The sequence below is a fragment of the Dermacentor silvarum genome, chromosome 9 (assembly GCF_013339745.2).
Source record: "Dermacentor silvarum isolate Dsil-2018 chromosome 9, BIME_Dsil_1.4, whole genome shotgun sequence".
NCBI classification, from domain to species: Eukaryota; Metazoa; Arthropoda; class Arachnida; order Ixodida; family Ixodidae; genus Dermacentor; species Dermacentor silvarum.
In genome coordinates, this window is record NC_051162.1 from 24,822,313 (window position 1) to 24,845,163 (window position 22,851).

General features: G+C 47.0%; 2 protein-coding genes across 2 annotated transcripts; both read left to right on the top strand.

The window, feature by feature from the left end:
• Nucleotides 1-16,677: 16,677 nt before the first annotated feature.
• Nucleotides 16,678-17,663, top strand: LOC125940213 (uncharacterized). Its single transcript, XM_049656036.1, has 2 exons — nt 16,678-17,257; nt 17,326-17,663. The coding sequence occupies exons 1-2, from the start codon at nt 16,798-16,800 to the stop codon at nt 17,580-17,582; spliced, it is 717 nt and encodes a 238-aa protein (XP_049511993.1). The 5' UTR covers nt 16,678-16,797; the 3' UTR covers nt 17,583-17,663.
• Nucleotides 17,664-18,245: 582 nt separating this feature from the next.
• Nucleotides 18,246-21,284, top strand: LOC125940212 (uncharacterized). The gene is made up of 8 exons (XM_049656035.1): nt 18,246-18,677; nt 18,759-19,091; nt 19,170-19,309; nt 19,398-19,550; nt 19,675-19,851; nt 19,921-20,127; nt 20,190-20,387; nt 20,618-21,284. The coding sequence occupies exons 1-8, from the start codon at nt 18,422-18,424 to the stop codon at nt 21,155-21,157; spliced, it is 2,004 nt and encodes a 667-aa protein (XP_049511992.1). The 5' UTR covers nt 18,246-18,421; the 3' UTR covers nt 21,158-21,284.
• Nucleotides 21,285-22,851: the final 1,567 nt, after the last annotated feature.

The following is a 22,851-nucleotide window of genomic DNA, read 5'->3' on the forward strand; positions in this document are numbered from 1 at the left end:
ATATTTTATGACGGACCATTAAAGATGGTCATTCTTGGTCATGATACAACGAGCGTCTGTTTGTCTGACAGTGCACCAGTGAGAAGAGGCTCAAAATAGCACATGACCTCATTTTACTAATCACTCAAGGACCGAATAATAATGTGCTTTAGCATATTGAGCCGAAAAGTGCTCTATAATTGCATTGCATGCCACAACTTGCTTCCACACAAGAGAAATCAGACTTTTAATCACTGCTTATGATTGAACCCCAAAACGGAAGTACTGAGCCGACGCGATAGATTTTCAGCCTTCGTGGTATATTATAATCTCTCTTGCCGCCAACCAAACCCGCGCTGCCGCTGAAATAAATATATATTCCCTCACTTCAAGAAACAAATGCACGCTCCATATGCGCAGCTCCTGGCTTGTAGAAACATAGGTTACCACATTGCTCATTGGTTACTGCGCAAAGGTGACATTGCACAATTTGTAATGGTAACCTATAGATTGCTTGCATTTTGGGTGTTCTAACCCGACAAAAGTAGCGAAAACATGAAAATAAACCACTTGTAACCTTTATTTCATAAGTTACTCTTATGCCCAAAAGTTAATCGTGTTTAGTGCCCCCTGACGTGATACGCTCAAGAGCATAATAACCGTGCTGCTACACTTAAAATCCCGGAAATGTGTGTTTTTCTTTCTCTCTTAGAAATGAAGTAGTAGCATACTTGGGCCACAAGTGTAGCGAATGCATCAATGAAGAGCTCCAGAAAAGGTGGCCAATCTGAACCGAAAACGGTTATTTGTTCTTTTGGTTTTGCTACGGAGTGAAGGATTCTATGGGAACGCTGGTAAAGTGAGCTCGTGCATTCTCTATGTATGTGCGTTGCTCGTTCAGATTATTGTATGATTTTTCTTTAAGGACACTTATATTTTTTCTAACATATGCCAGAAAAGAAGCCAATGTACGAGGTGTTCGTTGCTAATGGTTCGAACGTTACAGAGCGAACAGCTGCTCCTTTATTCACCGAAGTTGGAGAGGTCTGCTCTATACGCGTAAGGAACTCGAAGGATGGAGGAAAACTAGCATACGTGCGCTGCTTTATTGAACAGGATGCTGACGCCGCCGTTGCTACGCGCAACGGGCATTTATTTGGAATTAACCCTCTGGATGTTCACAGGATTAAAAAGAGCACAAGGCTAGAACAATCAGAAGTGAACCCTGGGGAAACAAGTGGATGAAGCATGAATTCCTAGATGACAGCTCTGACTCTTTCTGAAATCCTTGGCGCTGCACAGAAGGTTATGGCTAAAGAGTCTTCAGACATACCTTCTGCTCCAGTAAGTAAAAATCTCACATCATGCAAAGCTGCCTCTATGTTGTACTTGGTGTAGGGATTGGATATTTTTATGCTGGAAAAAGTTTTGAGTTTGATCTCTTAACCAGTTCCATGTTGTTCATTTTATTCTATATGTATCCAGGATTTTACACTTGAATGCTTCAGAGTTTCTTTAAAAAATGTCATTAGTGTTGACTGCTGAAATATTTTTTCTGAAAATGTTTTTCATAACCGTGTGGGTTTCGTTAAAACTTTGCTTTGAAGGCAATAAATACTATTTGCCCTATAAGAACTGCCATATAAAAACTTGGTCCATACAAAACACGAGATGGCGATATTGATGCGGGCCACTGAGGCCAAGGAAATTTCATTCTTCGTTGTGTGCGACCCTCACGCCAGGCCGAATGAAATTTCCGGTATCCCGCCTCGCTATCAATTCAAGTCATAAGAAAATCGAAAAATGGTTGTCTTCTGCAATGGGTCTGGATACGACTGCTTACCTGTTACGATTACTACCAATGCCAAATTACACGAAGACTGCTCAGAAGACAATATTGCAAGTGCGCGTCATTGACGGCGCGTAGATGTGAAGGACATTCCCACGAAAGCTCTTTGGCTTCCGTTTTTGGGCGTCCCTGGTAAGGCGTTCAATATAACATTGCCTGATGACTTGGCAAAACTTTCCGAACAGTGCTCCTGTTTTTTTTTATTGTTGACAATCAGCAGGTGTCTCCTTTATCATGAGCAATAGTTAACTTTGATATGCTAATTTCACTTAGTATGCGCTTGAATGTTTTTTCAACACCGATAACTTGCTTTCAAGAAAAAAATATTCAATATCAAATTTAAAAAATCAGTTTGGGCACAGAAATTATCAAAATAATGAAACGGTCAAGGGGTTAATTTCGGCATCTACGCCAGCCGCCCACCACCAAGCCCAACAAGGGGATCCTACGACACCCACAAGAAACGTACACACCAGGTGTACCTTTTACTATAACCTAATATAAAATGCCTAAGGTTGAATTACAACAGGCTAATGCTTGCTGGCTAGAAAATCACAAAGTGATGAGAAAAATGTAAACATTGAAAGTGAGATGGAAGGATGAATGTTATAGAGAGAGAAAATGCATCTTCCGATTTTCTCCGGATGGGTCAGTCCGTAGTTGCTGCCTAGGTGAAGGGGAGGCCAAACAGGTGTGTTCCCTCCGCCGATAGCTCGTAAATGTCCAAAGATCCGGGGCTCAAACTACAGGATCCTCTTTTCCCCAGACACGGCTAAGCCGCGCACGCCTGCATGCGCGAGCGTAGAACACCCATGTGTTCGGGTCCGTGGTGACGCAAGACACAAAATGCCTGTTGACGCAGACGCCGCTGCGGCGCTGTATACGGCAACGCCCTGACATTAACGGCATGACAATTCTATTCGGACATAGGATGGCAAGTGCGTGAAGACGCCAACGTGACGACTGCATTACGAAAACTGCATGGCGACCGCGTCGTGGAGACGACAGCATAACGAGAGTCGAATGAAGCTGGAGTGACAACGACGGCCTCACTGCAACGGCGTGGCATCGAGTGCATGACTGTTTGTCGACGATCGCGTGACGAGTCAGATGATAAATCTAGAACGACAGCAATGCAACCACCACGACGCCATCACCATCACGAGAACATCTATGGGTATAAGCCATTAAAAACTTGGATTTACTGGGACGACGCAGTAGCCGTGACGTCGGCATGACGATTCAGACGACGATTATTTAAATGAGGACAACGACCCCGACGTTCTCACGACAGAGTGACAAAGAATAGATGACGACTGTACGACGACGAAGGCATGAGGAGTCGGATGATAAGCTAGAAAGACAATACAATGCCCACGACGGTATCACGACCATCTCACTTTGAACGTAATCGCCCAAGCTATTTAGACAACATGAGCCACGAGGTCGGCGCAGAAGGCGTGACGACTACTGCATGACGAGTCAGATAACGAACCTTTAATGACGACGATGGCATCACCAATGACAAACCACGATGGCGTCACGAAGACAACATACCTAGTGGCCCAAGCAGGTACACAACTTGGTTCACTTAGTCGGCGGATGCAGCTAGATAGAAAGGCTCAAAAGGCCGTAGTAGGCTAACAAGGCTATTCGCATTAAAAATAATTTTTATATTACACAAATCGGTGTACCCGAGCAGCACGCAGCTTCTGGTTGCTTTGGAACTTTCACATTTTTTTTTAATTAGGAGGTCTAACCACGCTTGGTTGTCACGATATTTCGTTGCTTAAAAGCGCATGCGCAGTATAAGTGTGTATTATAACTCGTTCCTTCAATAAATTTTCTAGTTCAAACACAGCGATTGTGTTGTCTGCCTTTTAATATTTTCAGTGTGCTGTTATTATTCACAGTAGCCGTTCCTCTCGCCTTTGCAGCCACTGCAAAGGAGATCTAAAAGCCCGTGGGTAGTATTGCACTAGATTCCAGCCACGATCGGGCTAGAGGAGACGTGCACACATCTAGGCAGTCACCCGAGCACATTGTGCATAGACGTGACAACTCAACCATATCGATAAAAAAAATTTTACTGCAGCAGCACATTATACACAATGGTGACAACTAAGGCGCGACAGTTACTCGCCATCGCAACTGCGAAGAGCATCGGCGCTGCTGTGTATAAGCGTATAACGCTTCATCGATCTTATCCTCTTTTTCCTAGGGCTTCTACTACGTCCGCTTGCTCATTGCGGAAACCACGAGCCTACTCTTGTATGTTACATAAAGAAGCAGATAACTGCGATTCCTTTCTTTGCGGTAGTGTTTTTGCAATGTTTGCAAACTGCAATGTTTTTTCGAGCTACATCATATATCTATACTAGGTGTGTTATGTATTGCAATGGTTTGACTTCACAAAGCCAGAGTGAAAAGCACCAGAGATAGTGTAGATCTTAGCCACACTCGCCACGTAAGATTTCGCTTTTTGAACTCTTCACTGCTAGCTTTGAAAGCGTTGTACAAAGAGGTCACAATGTATTTTGTTTCAAGTTTTATTTGTAGCTGAGCTAGCCCTCCGCAGTACTTCCATTACCGCGTCGCGTTTGATTCTATCACAAAAATTTAAATTATGAGGTATTATGTGCCAAAACCACGAATTGATTATAAGCATGCCGTAGTGGGGGACTCCAGAATAATTTGGACCATCTGGGGTTCTTTAACGTGCACCTAAATCTAAGTACACGGGTGCTATTAAACGCACATGTTACATCACTAGTGTTTCTATATAACGGACTATTTACAAGTCGTTACATTCTTCGGCTGCCTGCCGTGGGCACTCTAGATCTAGGTTACTCAATATATTACATTAGAGAGCCACCATGTCTTTTACGTTAGAGTAGGACGTGTATGGCTTGAGGCTGCGTTCGCTTTTGTGTAGGCGTGTAGCGGCGCAGAAACTGCAGGTTGTAATACAAAACAATATGCTGCAGATGGGCTTTGCAAAAAAGCATGGCGGCGTAGAGCGTCGGCGATTGGAATGAACCATTTTTTCGGGCGAAACAATAGTATCCACCGTTTGTCGCACCAAAACACCGCGTGGTGCCCCGACTCTGCTAGGTACGAGGTACGAGGTACGCTACACCTAAAAAGTCGCATCCACTGGGCGTTCCGCCCTAAATATTTGGGGACACTGTCACCTGGCGGCCTCAGCGTGCTGCATCGCATCAATGGCAGCCTTACGACTTAAAAGTACGCTGATATCTTAGACCATGTGTATGCACTTGAACTTCCCTTTCCGGACGGAAATTACTGCTTTCAGCAAGACTTTTCGCAAGCCCATACCGCAACGCAAGCTCCGGCTGCTGCTGCTTACGGCGCGGCCGCCGTATTGTGGAAGCGATCTACCATGTGGACAAAGTGCAACTAGTGCCGGTAGCTTTATATGCGCGGTGCTTTCCACGTTCACGTTGAAGCAAGAGCGCGAAGGTCAATTCGCTCCTTGCTGCTGCCTCGCCTCCTCTCCAGCGTTTGACAGCGAGAGTGATCTGTTCATGTTTGCATGTTGCCTGTGCGCGCTGACACCATGCTTGTGAAGTAAGCGAATGCTTGCAAGTTTATACGGGCAGAACTACTAACCCTTACTCAGTTCAGCTGTCCATTATTTTGCTATCGCAATGATCCTTCGCCTTTGTGAAACTGCGACTTTTTGTGATCGATATTTTCTCCCAACGTAGGTAAAGTGTGCAGTGATAAATTCACCCTGCACGTTGCAAAAATATTTCGGCTGTCTTTAATGCGCACGAGGAAAATGTTATCTAGTGGATTCTGTTCACTTTCACGGAAATAGCGCTTGTGGTGATGATATAACAAAACATTTGAGCATAACCACATATTTTTGCGGCCTGTGCTGCGATGTCTCTATTTTTTCAATACCAGTGCAATCACTCGCTCCACCATGGGAGCCGTTGGTCCACCTTAGTTCAGTGAGTTGCCGCAATGTGAAGCAACCAAGGGGGTACGACTGCTTGCGTCACGCGTGCGCCTGTGCGCGCGCCGCTGCCGTTCCAGGGGAGATGCGGTAGACGCTTCACGCGACTGTCAGGATTCCTCCTGACAGTCGTGAAGTCGCGACAGTCGGGGAGTACCCAGAGGGTACTCTTCCCCACGACCGTAAGGTAGGCGCGAGCGCTAGCCGACGGGGAAGAGTAGGAAAGGGCAATCGGAGAGGGTGATGACCTTTGGATCGGCCACATCTGGTTGGCATTGCAAAAATAGAGCAGGCCTGTGAAACGATATATGTAACGGTATGATTTGCTGATAGCAATTTGCGGCGGGCCGGAAAATAGCGAGCAAAAAAGGAAGTCGCGACCCCAACGAAAGCACCCCGCGAGTGAGCAGACCAGCCCAACTTAACATGCTTATTGCATTTATAGAGCAGCACCCGCACTTAGCGGGAGGCTTGTGGAACCACTTGCCATACATGAGTGTTGCTCGAAAAAAAAAACCGCTATGGGATGAAGTAGGTCCCATGTTTAACGCGCAAGGGCCGGCTGTGAAATAGGATCGGCGCTGGCGCTTCTATTATGCGCGGCTGTGTTATTAGTGTGCGAAAATTTCATCTCAAGTGGGGGCGGAGAAAAAGTGAGCCCACCGCTAGAACTTACTTGGGAACGTAACTTCACAGGGTTCATGTTTGTGCAGAAAAACTAGAGGAAAGCTGGGCGGACTGGATGGCCGGGCGCTCCTCCAAGGCATAGGAAGGGTCAGTCTATGCACGCGCCGGTGCTCTTCCTGTATGATGCATAGTTGATTGGTGTGTTTTGTTGCTATGTGTCGCAGCTCAGGTGACGGTTATAGTGTTTAGTGCTGGTAAGTATGTTACGGTTCGCGCTTCTGTCTGTTTTCTTGAAACTAAGCATATTGACGTCTGCTTGTTTCCCCGGTGACCGCTTCTCACCGGCTAACAAATCTTACACGTAATCACTCGGCGCAGAACACGCGTGCATGTATCGGAAATTTATCCAATGATATCGATAGTTCTATCCGCTGTCTCTTGTCACCGAACCTTGCGTAATCTGATTGCATGCGTCATGCGAATTATGTAGTACTTTTATGGAATGCACGCTGGCACCAGTGATTACGCTGCGACACGGTGTAAGAAATATACTTCAGGTGGGCCGCCCGCCGCGACAGAGAGCGCGCACAGATCGTGTTCACTGTAGTACATGCGCCGGCCGCACCTGCGTGGAGGGGCGCTGCGGCTTCGGGACCGAGCGGTAACCGAGGGAACCTAGGCCACTGCGCCGAACAAGATCTGGTGGCGCCGTTGGGCGGAGTGTCAACACCTGAAATATATTGCTACGGGGTCTGAAGGCGGCGTTTATTGCGGGAGCCGTAGGGCAAGTGGGTGCCGGTACTGCACGTCGTTCTTCTCTTCCTCGCTGCTCTCCTAATATTGTTGTTGCTGGTGATGATGCCGCTCCACTACCTTTGACGCACTGTAACATGGCTCCTCTCGCAGACGAAGCCCTCCGGGCGAGTAGTCAGTGGGGCTTTCGTTGAATAAACGGCTTCAGGCGGGCTGCATGCGTGATGTCGGTCTTAGATGACCGTGTCCCACTGGAAGTGAGGCGCGCAATTCTATAATTCACCTCGCTGAGACGCTCAAGCACAATAAACGGTCCAACGTAGTCAGCGAGCAGTTTTTGACATAGACACGTTCGGCACGGGAGTCCATAGCCACACTAAGTCACCGGGATCGTAAGTGACTTTCCGGTGTCGACTATCGTATCGGGATTTGTACTGCTTTTCTGAAGCTAGCGTACGTAATCAAGCGATGCGCCGAGCCTCCTCCGCTCGGCAGAGAGTTTCCGCGATACGATACAAGCGTCATCATGACTGCCAAAAGGAAAGATAGTGTCCAATGTGTACCTCGCCGGACGAGGGTAAAGCAGGAAAAACGGACTCTATCCAGTGGTCTCATGTTGCGCGGTGTTGTATGCGTAAGTGACGAACGGCAATACTTCGCCCCAGTTCTTGTGGTCCGAGCTTACGTACATGGAAATCATGTTCACAAGTGTTCTGTTCGTGCGTTCTGTCAGACCATTGGTTTGCGGGTGATAGTGCGTTGAGTGTCGCAGCTTGGAGGCGCACAAACGTAGAAGTTCTTCAACAACATCAGCTGTGAACTGACGGCCACGGTCGCTAATGATCACTCGAGGGGGACCGTGCCGAAGTATAATGCAATGCAGCATAAACTGTGAAACCTCACCTGCTGTTGCAGAGGGTAGTGCTGCCGTCTCGCAGAACCGAGTCAGGTAGTCGGCACATACTATGACCCAGTGGTTGCCTGTGGAAGAACGTGGGAACGTTCGGATGAGATCGATGCCTTCTTGTTCAAAGAGGAAACTGGGTGGCACCACAGGCTGTAAGAAACCGGCTGGAGCTGCAGTAGGTCTCTTGTGACTACGTCTTTGACTACGTCCGGCAACCGCTGGATTATAGTTGCCGTTGACCACTTGACACGCTATGCAGAAACTGCTGACCTCCCAGCTGCTACTGCGCAGGAAATCGCCGCTGTTATACTGCGGCGTTTTGTGCTTAGTCATGGATGCCCTCGTGAACTCCTAAGCGATCGAGGCCGCGCCTTCCTGTCTGAAGTTGTCGAGAAATTGCTTGCTGAATGCGCTATTGTTCATCGCACATGCACCGCCTATCATCTCAAAACCAATGGTACCACGAGAACGCTTTAATTGCACCCTTGGTGACATGCTCCCTATGTACATCGCATCCGACCACTCCAATTGGGACCTAGTTCTTCCATTCGTCACCTACGCCTACAATACTGTTACGCAAGCCCACTACCGGTTTCTCCGCTTTCTATCTTCTTTATGGCCTTTCCATACATTTGATACCATTCTGCCCTACCACCCAGACGCATCAGAATACCGGTCAATCTTGGATGCCGCAAGACAAGCTGAAGAATGTCTTCAGTTGGCCCGCCGCTTCACTTCGATCAGAGTCGCCAAAACTCAAAACACGATGCCCGCAACTCGACCCCAACTTTTCAACCGCAGACCTCGTTTGGCTCTCCGTACCGAACCGCACACCGGGACTTGCTGCAAAACTTCCTAAATACGACGGACCACACCGCATTTTGCAGCAAACTTATCCCGTCAACTACCCGATCGAGCCACTGACACCGCCTTCTGACATGCGTCGTCGCAACCGCGAAGTCGTCCGCGTCCAGCGGCTCATGCCGTATCATGATTCTGTGGCCTCATCTTCAGACTAAGTCGCCAGGATGGCTCCTTTTTCCGATGGGGCAATTGTAATGAAGAACGCCTGGACTTAGGCAGCACGATTGCCAACAGCATCGCGTGACGCAGAAGCTTGAGGTTAGAGATTTGTGCTCGGTGAAACGCTCGACCCGTCATCGGCCTTTCGTCAAATAAACCTCCTTTATAATAATATCTAGGTCTTCTATTCACTCAGGGGTTACCTTGGTCGCATCACATCGAACTCGTGCAACTGTGCGCTTAGAAGGTTAGGCTACTTGCAACGCACATTACGTTCAGCCCCACTTAGCACACGACTCCTCACTTACAAAACGCTGTTTCGTCCAATACTGGAGTATGGCTCTGTCGTATGGAGCCCGCACAAAATATCTGACATCAAGAAAATTGAATATGTCCAAAAGAAAGCTGTACGCTTCATTCATCTTCGCTTTGACAGGTATTTCTCACCCAGTTCCCATCTTCTTAGTCTTCAACTTACCAGTCTCTCTTCCCGTCGAATCTTTGAAGTTTTTTTATACTCTAACTCCCCACAATTATTCACCCTACTTAGCAAATACATCGCACCCGCTAGACCTACAACCACCATGAGTTGAATATGACCACTTTTTATCATCGTACCGATGCGTTTAAATATAGTTTTTTTGTCCGCACTATAGAATCGTGGAATGCTCTGCCTGGTAACGCAAGATCCTTACCACTCGATGAATTTTTATTGTACATTACTAATAATTGATGTTGAGTGCTTCTTGTTATGCTTTTCTGTGTATTGTATTCCCCCACTTCTGCGATATCCCTTCGGGGCTGCAGTATGTTGAAATACACAAATAAATGACAGATACAAGACACCCAAAGGGTATCGTAAGGTAGCATGTGAGATACATGTAAGTATGTAAGATATGTCTTCGATACTGCACAGACCTGCGCCGTGTAGTGGTATGTGACTATGTGTATTATATGAAACTACAGCACACGGCACGTGCCATTTTCAACAAAATTGGTGATCAATGAACCAGACAGTTACAGAAAATAAAAACCGGTAAAATTACCTTAAAAAACCGTGGAAAGTCTATTTTGGTAAATTATATTCAGCGAAAAAAAGGTTGAATGGAATAAAAACAGCAAAAAAGCATGGTATAATTGGCGTAATTTTAACCCCATTGGTTATGACCTTATTCGGAAATTGTTAACAAGAGTTACTTTATATGGCTCTCATTGTAAACGCCACAACCACGCCGTGCAAAGCATACGCGGATTTCTGAACCATCCACTAGAGCTCCTGTGTATCAATTTTCACCTAAACTCTAGACTCCGTTTCATATATCGCGTTCTGCAAAGCTATGGGAGCCTAGCAAGAATTCTTGCAGTAGCTGCGTTCTCACCAAACAATAGTTCGGTGTTCTTACCAGCCACTACGTGACATTGCTCTTCCTATAGGGTCATGCAGTAATAAATGAAAAGTTTTATACCTTAGAAATGAACAAAATGTGTTATACGGCTCTTAATACGTTGTTTTAGGTCGTGTTGCGTTTCGTTGTTTTTCCTTTTCTGGTTTTTCATTTCTAGCCCGTCTCGGCGCCTCACGCGCACGCTCGCCCACGCGCGAACAAGAGCGTGGCCACGAGATGCGCAGAGTGATGCATTTTGATTACCGAACGTCTCGCGTAGCATCCACAGCGTTGTACATCCACCTGAGGCCAGAACGCAGCTTACACGTGTCACATTCGAGAAAGGACATTGGACGCCCACCAGAGAACAAGGAGGCAGTTCGATCGCACGTGCTGACTGTCGCCTTCAGAATCTGCCTGAGCGCGACATCATGGACATCGACTACCTGCCGGCCGGAAAGGCTGGAAGTCTTTCGAAATCTGCAGATCCAGGCCATATGCAAATGCTCAGGGTAACTATACCGTCCTTCTCATATCGAAGCAGGCAACTTAGTGGCATCTCCCGAAGGATTTGTACTTGGGGATCGCCTTTTTGCAGAGATGCGTCTGCTTATTGTTTTGTAGTCGTTACTGAGTTATCACAGCTCACTCTAGCTTGAAGACCACTATACTCTCGATTAGATTCTCGGGTGAGGATGACCGATGGAAGCATGGAGGCATTCTAAGTAATTCTGCTTCAGGTTCACCACATGTTTAAGGCAATGCTTTATTAGCGGGACTTTGCTGGCGGTGGCTGCTGCACTTGCCGAATAGCATCGTTTGGAATTACGCAAACCGTTACCAGGTGGAGTAACGTGGTCTATGTGCCTGTTGCAGCTAGCTAGGTGCCTGTTGCAAGTGTGTGTGTGTAGGAAAGCAACAGAACGACGGTAGATGGTGACGTTCGATGCGAATTTATGACATGCCGATTGCTGGGTTCTACATACCGGGTTCTGGACGAGCGCAAGCGATACCTATATGCATGTCCTACGCTCTTTGTGAAAAGAACGATGATATTTGCACTCCGACGATGAAACGTTTCACCCGGGCCGATCATAAAGGTCGTACATTGTCCGACAGCTTTTGCGTAGCGATAGCGGCACCATGTACTGCCGCCGTCGAAACTAGTCATATATGAGGCGTGTATTGCAGCGGAATTCCTCTTTCTCACTTCCCTAAGAACACTTAGCGCCATCTGGCGCCGCTGCCGCGAAGCCAGCGCGTGGCCTCCTAAATGGATGGCGGGCCGGTGCGTGCGAACGTTGAGAATTGTTCCCTCGCTTGCTGCTCACTTAGTGGCACACACTCAGTGACGCAAGCTGGCGAGAGGTTCATTGAAGAGCGGCAGCTACCCAGCAGATACCCAGTGAATTCATCGCGCTGTTCGCTAAAAGCGTTGGCGTTAAAGACGTTCATTGAAAAACGGCACATACTCAGTGCATTTGTAGCGCACCCTGCAATGCGTCAGGTTGCTTTCCTTGAGGAACGTTTGTTGCGTGAATTCGATTCCGCTTCGCATTGGTAAAATTTAAGGGATCTTTGTCTTCATTGTAGAGCGGCACAGTCCCAGTGGTACATACCTAGTAACCCTAGTTGGCCTCGAACACGCAAGATGATGATTATTGTTTGGGGACAAAATAAGCCCAAAGGAGTACAAACTTGAGACTACAATCAGTAATTGAGGAGGTATAGGCTAAGAATGTTAATCGCATCAACGCAGTCACGTGCCACAGACCACACCGTCTGCACCTTCGGACGCAACAAAGAAAGCTTCATCAGACCAAAGAGGTTATATACTTGCGCCAGGCGCGCTCTCTCATATGTAGCCACTTTGTCTCGCTGGCTCTATAGCATCTATAGTAACGCTGGTTCAGCGTATCTGACTTAGAATGATACTGCGGCGCGAATGCATAGGCGTCAACTAGAAGAGCGCGTGTTCTCCAATTGCATCAGTCTGATATGTAATTTTCTAGTTATTTTTCGCGAGCGAGAGTGACGTTTCAGGGGATGAATAGCAGACAGCAGCAGCCCGCCAGAGTGGGTGAAGAAAGCAAAGAATGCTAATTGCATAAAAAGGGCGCAGTTTTGTCCCAGAGGCAAGATTGATTGCGACAGCAAATTATTAGACAACTATACGAAGTCAGGGTCGTAGTTCTATCGTCCGCGTAAATTGCAGTAAAGATTCGCTTACTAATTAACAATATGGTCTCACGCGCACACAGTCAAACCAGAAGATATCAAGCTTGATTACCGCGGGCACCCGCTGTCACAACGCTGACGTGATGAAGGGCGGCAGCAGTGGTTAGCGAGAGTTTCGTGCTGCTCCTATATCTTGAACACGTTGCACAACCTCGGACACTCGTTGGGTCCAACGTTGATTCTGGTCATTAATTGGGTACTTCGTTGGAGACGCTTCGGGTCCGGAGGTTGCTTTACAGATCCCACAAGAGTTGAATTGAATTATGGGGTTTTAAGAGCCAAAACCGTACGTGCCAAAACCACGATTTGATTATGAGTCACGCCACAGTGGGGGACTCCGGATTAATTTTGACCACAGGGGGATCTTTAACGTGTCCCCAATGCACGGGACACCGGCGTTCAGCCCAAGACTGAATATGGCAAGTTTCGCGCACATTTACTGAGCCAACGTGGCCCAAATACGATAAATTACTTTGAAGTCGTGACGTCACACGGAATTGCTGTCGGCGGGGTTTCCGCGCGAAGTTAAAAAAATGTAACATTGAGCTTCATATTCTCATATTGTTTTGCTTTAGTGTTCCTTTCAGCGTGTTGTAGCATCGCGCCGTTAGTCTAGAGTGAGCGGTGGCAACTCGCATTTCCGGGGCTGCGATGGTTTCGGCGCTTCAGGCTGACGCTAGGAGGATACGTAAAGCTGGCATGTTAGTGTAGGAAATGGGGCGAGGTTCAGTAATTTTAGGATGCAGCATAGATCCGGCCGTTGAGCTGCTGACAACGCGGCTGGCACGGGGTTCTGTGCTGGGTTCTTTTTTCATCGTTCTTTATGGATTTGTTCGGAGCACGTTGCCGCCATCACCGCGATATTAGCGATGCCTTTTTCGAAATTGATTATAGGTCGGAAAAATGATCACTACTCCATTCAGATTCACTTTTTCCTTAGGATTCACTCGGACTCCGACTCGTCAAAATTCTACCCAGCTGGACTCATTCAGGTCAGTCTGAGTGAGCCGACTCATGAGTGATTTTGCCGACCTATGCTCTGTAGTAAAAGTAACGCGAGGAAACGGTTGAATTATCGCACCTTCCCCAATTCTCAGACATTTCGAACGCACTTCTAGAAACTCGCGTATGCCGACGTATGACAATACCCTTTGTGCTTTCCAGGGTGTGCCGACGGTGGAGGCGAGTGACTCGCGACGGGTCTCACTCCGGCGGGTGATCTCGATGTGACCTCGCAGCCATTGTCAGCTTTCCAGTTGTGGCGCCTCGTCCGTGACTACGCTGGCATCAACCTCGTGGAGCTGAGGATTACGGGAGTCAAAACCGCCACTTTCCTTGAATGGTGTTGGTCCACCTAAGAGACCACTGCCCTTCTCTACAGGTGATGAGCACGCTACGGCTAGTGTAAACCGGGGCACTAGCTAATCCGAGCCGCGTACATTGAGCTGTGGCACCTCAAATGGGTAGAGACTGAAAGTAAAATTATGTGCTGGTGTTTTACGTGCGAAAACCACGATCTGATGAGGCACGCCGTATAGTGGGATGATACGGATAAATTTTGACCAGTTGTGGTTCTTTAGCGTGCACCCAATGCACGTTAAACGCCATAGATACTGTTCGACCGCGGTGGGTAATGTTTTGAACAGTAACGTTTTGTTAATGTTTTAATGTGAGTTCTATACATATGCAACAGGAGGAGCTGTTTAACGCTTTCACGTGATATCCCGAAAAACTCCAAAGGTCATCGGTGGTTGAAAAACACGGTATCCGTATTATCCACACCACGGCCTTCAGTTTTTTAACCAGAATTACTAAAGAAACTTTTAATAAGTTAAGCTCTTTAAATTAGGAGTTTAAACGTGTTAGAGGAGTAAATAATTTAAGCGGCAATCCCACCGGACGCCTTCATTTCGGTGTGGCTACACTTGGCGCGTAGCGGCGCTGCCTGTACAGCACGCCGTGGGACAAGCACGCTGTTACAATGACTGAAATACAGTTATGTTGGCATGGAAGCTTTCTATAAAACATATTACCGAGGCTCAGCATGCGCAATGAGGTCAAAAGCGTAACCCAAACTTGGCCGAAATTGCTCGGCCAAGCTTACTAAAAACGAGGAAGAAATGCAAGACCCTCCACACTCCCTTCCTCTACCCACTGGGCACCTACTTTCCACACTTGCACTTCTGACCATACATGACCCACACACTCAAAACTACCACATTTACCGTCTCACGTTTGCCAGCAGTTGTGGTCCCCCATAAACAGCTTCGCGGTAAGAAAATCCTCTCCTCACGTTTCGCAGGTCTTGCATCTGACTGACTGTTTTGGCACGTTCTCTGGCGAACCTCACCACGAGGCTCACGCACCGCTCATTAAAGAGGTCTCTCTTCATTTCCAAAGTCTTTCAAGACAAACGGGAATCGTTGGCGGTCAGCTCCCTGCGGTTCCTTGATCTGGCCAACTGCTGCTTCCTGTCGTGTTTCGACGTGGCTTCACTGGAAGAGTTTCATTCGCTGCGCGACCTGGTGCTCGAAGGCTGCTACCCAGCCCGTCGCGGCGCCTCAGGCGCACGCTCGCCCTGGGCTGAACGTCTCGCGTAACTTCCACAGCATTGCACGCCCACCTGAGACCAGAACGCAGCTTACACGTGTCACATTCGAGAAAGGACATTGGACGCCCGCCAGAGAACAAGGAGACAGTTCGATCGCAAGTGCTGACTGTCGCCTTCAGAATCTGCCTGAGCGCGACATCATGGACATCGACTACCTGCCGGCCGGACAGCCTTTTGCTGGAAGTCTTCCAACATCTGCAGTTCCAGGCTTATGCAAATGCTCACGGTAACTATACCGTCCTTCTCTTATCAAAGCCACTAGGCAATAACTGTCCCGAAGCGTTTGTAATTGTGGATCGCCTTTTTGCTGAGAGATAGCTCATCTCATTGTTTCATAGTCGTTGATTACAGCTCAGTCTTGCCTGACAACCACCATACTCGCGATTAGATTCTCGGGTGAGGAAGACCGATGGAAGCATGGAGACATTCTAAATAATTCTGCTTCAGGTTCACTACAGTTTTAAAGTCGAATGTCTCATAGTGGGACTTTGCTGACGGTGGCTATTGCTTTTGCCGAATGGCTCACACATGAAAAAAACAAAAACACACAAAAACACGCAGATCTCTTGCACTGATGTTACGCAAAGCAGTATCTAGGTTGCTGGCTACACATCGTTTAGTATTACGCAAAGCGTTACCAGGTGGACCAACGTGTTTGTGTAAGGCGAGCAGCTAGCTGTGTGCCTGTTGCAAGTATCTGTGTGTAAGACAGCAGCAAAACGACGGTAGATGGTGACGTTCGACGCGAATTTACGACATGCCGATTGCTGGGTTCTACATACCGGGTTCTGGAAGAGCGTGAGCGATACTCTATGCATGTCGTGCGCTCTTTGTTAAAACAACGACGATATTTGCACTCCGACGATGAAACGTTAAAGCTGGACCGATCATAAAGGTGGTACGTTGTCGCACAGCTTCTGCGTAGCGACAGCGGCACCATGTACTGCCACCGTCGAAACGAGTTATATATGAGGCGTGTACTGCAGCGGAACTCTTCTTTCTCACTTCGATGATGATGATTTATTGCATCCCCTTTGAAACGGGTCGGCGACAAATAGTCACAAAGCCTGCTTGATTTAATCAGTTATACTATACATGTGCTTTATCTAGCATTTTGTATACCTGTTAATGTTCTTTTTCCATTTTCAAAAAATTTACCTTACCCCTACCAGAGTCCTTCAATGCTTTTCTGGTCACGAAACTCCGCCGTAACGCTATGGGAGAGCTTGCTATGTTGCAGGAGCTGCCGTACGGCGGCGCTGGGAGCCCGGTGGGGGCTAGGTGGGGGCTAGACGAGAGGTGCGCGCTGTGTCAGAAGAGCTGGGCGCCCAAGGAATCCGGCAGCATCGGCGGTCAGTTTTCCTCATTTCGCATAATTTGCAGATCTGACGGCTTTGAGCATTGTGTACGAGGACTCAGGGATGGTACACGTGAGCGACGATGCCTAAAACTTGCTGTGTACCGGGTTGTCGCTCCGGTTACAGAGGTACGAGCGAAAAGGTATCGTTGTTTTGTTTACCAAGTGACGCCGATGAGCGGGAGAAGTGGAAACGTGCAATACCGCGACAGGAAGCTGGCGGATTTACATTTGACTCTCAACACGTCCGAGTGTGCGAAAAACATTTTGACGCCACGGACGTCGTTCGAAGCGACGAGTTCGTAGTGAAAGGAGACGCGGTGTCGTTGCAACGCGAGAAGGTCATGTTGCGGCCCGGCGCCGTTCCTAGACTTTTCGAAGGGCTGCCGGTGTATTTGAGCAAGCCGAAGCCGCGATCCCGGTCAACGAGGATTAAGCCAGCAGCAAAAAGGCGTCGTTTGTCGTCGCCCGACGCTACAGGAGAAGAAATTCTACCCTGCTCAAGGACGGAAACATCCGATAGAACCGTGGCTGGCAATAAAGGTAAGCTAAACAGCTTGGCATGGCCACGCTACTAGTGTACTTAAATTGAGTTTTGCATTGTTCCGCAGATGCGACAGTGGATGCAGCCTGCCAAACAGAAGAGGTCGTCTGCTCCTTTTCGGAGTTGCAGGCAGTCAAGGGCCAGCTTCGGAGCACGACTCAGCGACTCCGCCGGTGCCAGATGAAGCTCGCGAAGATGACCACCGTAGCAAGCAGACAAAAAAGGTTGGATCAGGAAATTCTGAAGCTATCTGCTCGCGAAAAGCTGATATTTGATCAGTGCCTGATGAAAGCAAACGCGAAGTCTGCAACAGCGGTGAGGTAAGCTACTGAGACGTGGACAAATGCGGTATTAATCAATGAGTTGCGTTCTTCGTCCTTCAATACTTATGACTGACTCATATGTGGCCAAAGCTCATAAAAAGAAAAAAAAAATTGTTGTCTAGCGCATTTGCCTAGTCAGCTTGGGATGCTATCTGGAATGGGCATATTCCTTTCAAGCAATATTCCCCGTCTTCTTGCAATACTTTGCTGTCTCACCTCTCTGAAGAATGTTCATGCTTATTTAAAGCAGGTTGTAATTAGGTATCATTTGCATGTCATCACGCATAAGTTTATATGAATTGTGGTAATTGCCTTGCATTTATGTGGGCATTGCATTTTCATTTTGCATTGTGTTTGCACGCATCCCAGCATTCTGATAAACGTAAAAGAAATCGGTAACTTTTCTATGGTGTAGGATGCTCAGTAGTATTCGACTATAGGAGAGGCAAACCCTTTAGTGGTTGCTTGTGATGTTAGCACTGCTTTGAATGTAATTCTTTGGTTGTTGGTTTCTATGGCATGTCGTGTGGTGGGTGCATGCAGCTTGCCATGGCAGGTGCATGTGGTCCCTAATGTCATTAGTTGCCTCAGTATATCTGCACTGTGCACGCACATTTACGATGATGGGGAGTGAAAAACTACTGATTAGTACTTGCATTGGGGGCATTTTTTAGGCCAGGTGCAGTCAGCAATCCTTTTTGTTTTTTATTTTATGCTTATATTTTTAAAGCTCGGTGTGGGTGCATGAGTGATGGAGCACGTTGTTCCACGTCCACTATATATTTCGTGGCCAAGCTAGTCATTTGACGTGAATTGCATTGTACTTGCACATTTATCAGCATGCTTATGAATGCAAAACGCATGCTCTGCTTCTTCCCTAGGTACAAAAAGGAGTGGCTGTATGATTGCTTACTTCTTAAGGTAAAGTCAACAGCTGTTTACACTTTCCTACAAGAAAACGGCTTTCTTCCCCTTCCCACCCCTCGCACTCTGTATGGCTACCTGAAAAGCCTCAAGGCCGATTTTGGTTTTGATGCAAGCTTATTTGCTGTCTTGCGAGAAAAACTGCAAGGAGTTCCTGAAAGGGAACGCCGAGGTTAGACACCATATGGAATCAACATTACAATTGTTCTGTTCTCGAATAAGCAGCGTAACTAAACAAAACATTTTTTTGCAGGTGTACTCATGTTTGACGAAATGAGTGTGCGGAAGAGTGTTCACGTCAGAGAATCTGACATGTCCCTTTTGGGGAAGGTGGATTTTTCTGAGCACACGAGACCAGCTGACCGTGAAAAGGATGGCGACCATGTGCTCGTGTTTTTGTTCCGGCCCTTTCTTGGTGGCTGGTCCCAGACAGTGGGCAGTTTCTGTGCATCTGGTGCTACACCGGGCTCAATAGTGGCAAAATTGCTGCTTCAGTGCATTGTGCACCTCTCGAATGCTGGTGTTGTGGTGGATGCCGTCACATGTGACAATTCTACATCAAATCAGTCAGCTCTCAGGTCATTGGGTAAATATATAAGTATTATACTTTCAATTTTGTGTTGTATAATGAAATAATTGGGGTAACAAGCATTTTTCTCTTCAGGTATCAGCGGCGACATAAACAATACCAAGAACACGTTTCAACACCCGTGTGCTCCGTCAAGACTTGTTTACGTGGTGATAGACCCTCCACATGTATTCAAGTGCATTCGGAACAATTTACTAAAGGTTGGGAAGTTTCTGGTAAGCATTAAAGTGCTCCGCATCTGCACTGCTTGTGCTGTAGATTAATTATTTTTTGTTATGAAATTTCTTTTTGTTTTTGTTACAGCTACCCCAAAGCCAAGAGGCTTTTCACTGCCACTATTCTGCCCTACTAGAGTATGAAGAGGAGCAGGCTGGGCTTCGCGCAGTGCCGAAGCTGACTAAAGCGCACATTTTCCCTAATGCATTTCAAAAAATGAGTGTGCGGCTTGCTGTCCAGGTAAGAAATCATCACAGCTAATGTTAATGTCGTAAACAAAACACATTCCCACAACCTTTGTTTGTTTTTGTAACTGAAACCAGAAAAGCATTGTGGCCTAAAAATTATTCTGTGCATTTTACAGTTGTTTAGTGAAAGCACTGCTGCAGCCATGAAGTTTTATAGCAAGCAAGAGGCATGCAAGAACCTTCATCACTCAACAGCAACGTCAGACTTCACACGACGCATGAACAAGCTGTTTGATAGCCTTAATTCTCGCAGGCCAGAGCATGTAAAATACAATGAGGCCGAACACATCACTGTAAGTAACTGATATTATTGCTGTATAATTAGCAGTCTTTTTACTTACGCTGCAAATATTGAATTTCAGACACTGAAGGAGAATATAGCTTGGCTGGACGATTGGCAGAGGTATATTGAGTCGTTGCCTGTGCAGAGGCGAGCGTGTTTTCTGAGCAAGCCAACGTGTGCAGCCCTTAGAGTAACGCTGCGCAGCACAGTAGCACTGGTCGAGAGCCTCCTGAGCTCTGGTTTCCGCTACGTGCTCGTAGGAAACTTTGGACAAGATCCCTTAGAGGTAAACATATTTACATTTCAAGCTAAGTAAGGTGTTTACTATAAATTGGTTTCATTTTTCAGCGATTCTTTGGGATAGTGAGGCACGTTGCTGGCGATGGAGGGCAGCCTACCGTCCAACACTTCCTATTCATCTATCGTATGCTGTCGGTGAATAACTTGGTGCGACCACCCAAACGTGCTTCTGTTGATGGTGATGGGCCTCAACTTCTCCTGAAGCTTCAGGGCCTCTTCGAAAAGGAAAAGCCTTCTAATAGTCAGGTAGAACACCATCTTCTTTTACCATTTCTGGACAAAAGAGAGCAAGGAGGTGGCAAACACTTTGCTTTCCATGTGTTCTCGTTTGTCCATTATTTTGCTTTCAAGATATCAGTCATAAACAACCAATTTGCTCAGACTTTTAACGTGTTAACCATGCACCCCTCCAGTGTATACATGCTCTTGTGCTCTCGAAAAAATACTGAAGCATGACAATGTGAAATTTGTTTCAGGTTGATACCCTGGCAGTCCTCTTCGATGACGTTTTATTGGAGCCACCAGACAACATTCAGGGTGCCTCTGCTTCCAGCCAAGTGCTCTCTCCCAAAGAATGCATCCTGGACTACTTGGCAGGATATGTGACAAAAAAGTTCCTGACAATGAGCTGCCTTAGCTGTGTAGAAACACTGAAGGGCTCATCTCGGCAAGCAAGCGAATTAATACTTGCCAAGTCAAGAGGTTTCCTTCAGGTGCCGTCATACCGACTGCTTAGTCTCCTGAAGATTGTGGAGAGCTACGTTGAAGAACTCACAGTTAATAGAGTGGCTTGTGCGGACGTGTACATGAACATTGTAGAGAGAGTACTGCTCGATAACCAGACTTCAGCAGCTGCTGTAGGTTGTGGCTCCCATTATGTAAGCACCACGGCAGAAGTTGTGCATTTTTTCCTAAGGTGCCGTCTGCACTTTTTCACGAGGGAGAAGAACAAACTTGCACGGGCAAGTAAGCGCGCAACGTGCCCAGCCGGTGGAGGCAAGAAAGTGATGTGCTGAATTTCTTCTTCAACGGCTTCAGCCATACCGCCATACAAACAAGCTGCAGTTTTCTTTTCACTGCTGTTTTCTGTATTTGATACGTAATTGTAAAGAAATGCATTCCTTTTTTTCATTCATTAAAATGTCAACCGTGTTCATGTTTGTATTTTTTAATTGTACTTCAATAAAGCTTGCATTATTTTTTACAGTGGTCTGCTTTCATGTGCTGGTCTGCTAGTTCTCCTAAAGCTTTGCTTGGATTAGTGACATGGAAACACGGCTTCGTTTGAATTAGATGCTGTCTTCCAAAGAGTGCATACTGAACTACTTCGCAGGATATGTGACCAAAACGTTCATTTTGTACAGTATTTATTACGCAATTTGTTGTATCACGCCGTGCGGTGGGACCCGTCACAGAAGGTGGGGCATTTGTGAAAGCGCAACCAACGCGAAAATTGGAGCTGCACGGGTGCCCTTGCGTAGCTACTTAATGGGAAGTGAGACTAACTTTCGCTCGTGCAATGCCTGCGTAACATTAACTTGTCAGCTACACGTTGGAAATGAACAGAAGGTAGCTTCAAACTAAGAATTCTAGCTACGCTGGAACCTAGAGATTAGCGTGTATTCGCGCGACACACAGACGTGTTACCTTGAGAAAGCTTCGTCGTTCCCGCTTCGAAACGTAAAAAAATTGTGGTTTTACGTGCCTGAACCACGACTTCATTATGAGGCACGCCATAGTGGGGGTCTCCGGAATAATTTGGACCACCTGGGGTTCTTTAACGTGCACTTAAACCTAAGTACAGTGTTTTCGCATTTCGCCCCGATCGTCTTGAGATGTTGCCGAAGCTCTGTGTGATAGGCTGCACCAGAGTTAAGTTATCTTTTACAAGCTGCAAACGCGCGATAGCTAGAGCTTTTATAATGCAGCAGCTGCGAACTCCCGCGCCGTAGACGGTCTGATTGCAAAGCTAGCGCGATCGGCGCTGCCTCAAGTCTCGCTGCGAAGCTTAAATTTGCGAGTTCTTTAGGCTTATACATTATCACAAGCTCAAGTAAACAAACTATGCTTAAATAAATAATCTCTTGCTCCCCTGCTTGAGATAATTAACTGCGCTGCAACAACACGTACATTCAATATTGCTGCGTTGGCACGACTGGCTCCATCGTAGTCTTGATATCTTTCAGAGATAAGCGAAAGTAACTTCTTCACACGCGGATGCAACAACCACATTGTATGTCAGGCGAAATATGAGTGATAGTATAACATTATCGGTTTGATGCAATATACACAATTGCCTCCTACCAGTACCAAAAAATAAAGAACCAGCTGCCGATACAGCATTTTCAGCCGCGCGCTGCCGCGAATGCCCCCACGCTGACAGCGGCGACCCTAGCGGCAGCTTCTATCCCTGTATGAAACTGTGGGCGGAGTTTCGTGACCAGAAAAGCATTGAAGGACTCTGCCCCTACCTATGAATTTAGAGATCAGGTCATGTCCCAGTTTTTTTTTTTTTTTTTTTTGCGCCAGTACTCTAATCGTCTCTTGCTTATCTCTACGGCTGCTCTGTTGATGTTTCCTTCCACTTTAAACCCAAGGGCTTCTGGGAGTTGCGTATGGCTTCGCATGAAAGCGAGGACTAGTCTCAGATCCCAGTATCGAAGTGTCTGGGCTATGAATACCTGTGCGCAAGGAGCACAAGCTTTTAGGG

Excerpts from the sequence above, each read along its gene's own strand:
- LOC125940213 (XM_049656036.1), top strand. The coding sequence starts at position 16,798 with ATGCCTAAAACTTGCTGTGTACCGGGTTGTCGCTCCGGTTACAGAGGT. Across the intron at positions 17,258-17,325 it reads AACCGTGGCTGGCAATAAAG|ATGCGACAGTGGATGCAGCC; the intron begins GTAAGCTAAACA and ends ATTGTTCCGCAG.
- LOC125940212 (XM_049656035.1), top strand. The coding sequence starts at position 18,422 with ATGCTTATGAATGCAAAACGCATGCTCTGCTTCTTCCCTAGGTACAAA. Across the intron at positions 19,310-19,397 it reads TAAAGGTTGGGAAGTTTCTG|CTACCCCAAAGCCAAGAGGC; the intron begins GTAAGCATTAAA and ends TTTTTGTTACAG. Across the intron at positions 20,128-20,189 it reads TTGGACAAGATCCCTTAGAG|CGATTCTTTGGGATAGTGAG; the intron begins GTAAACATATTT and ends TTCATTTTTCAG.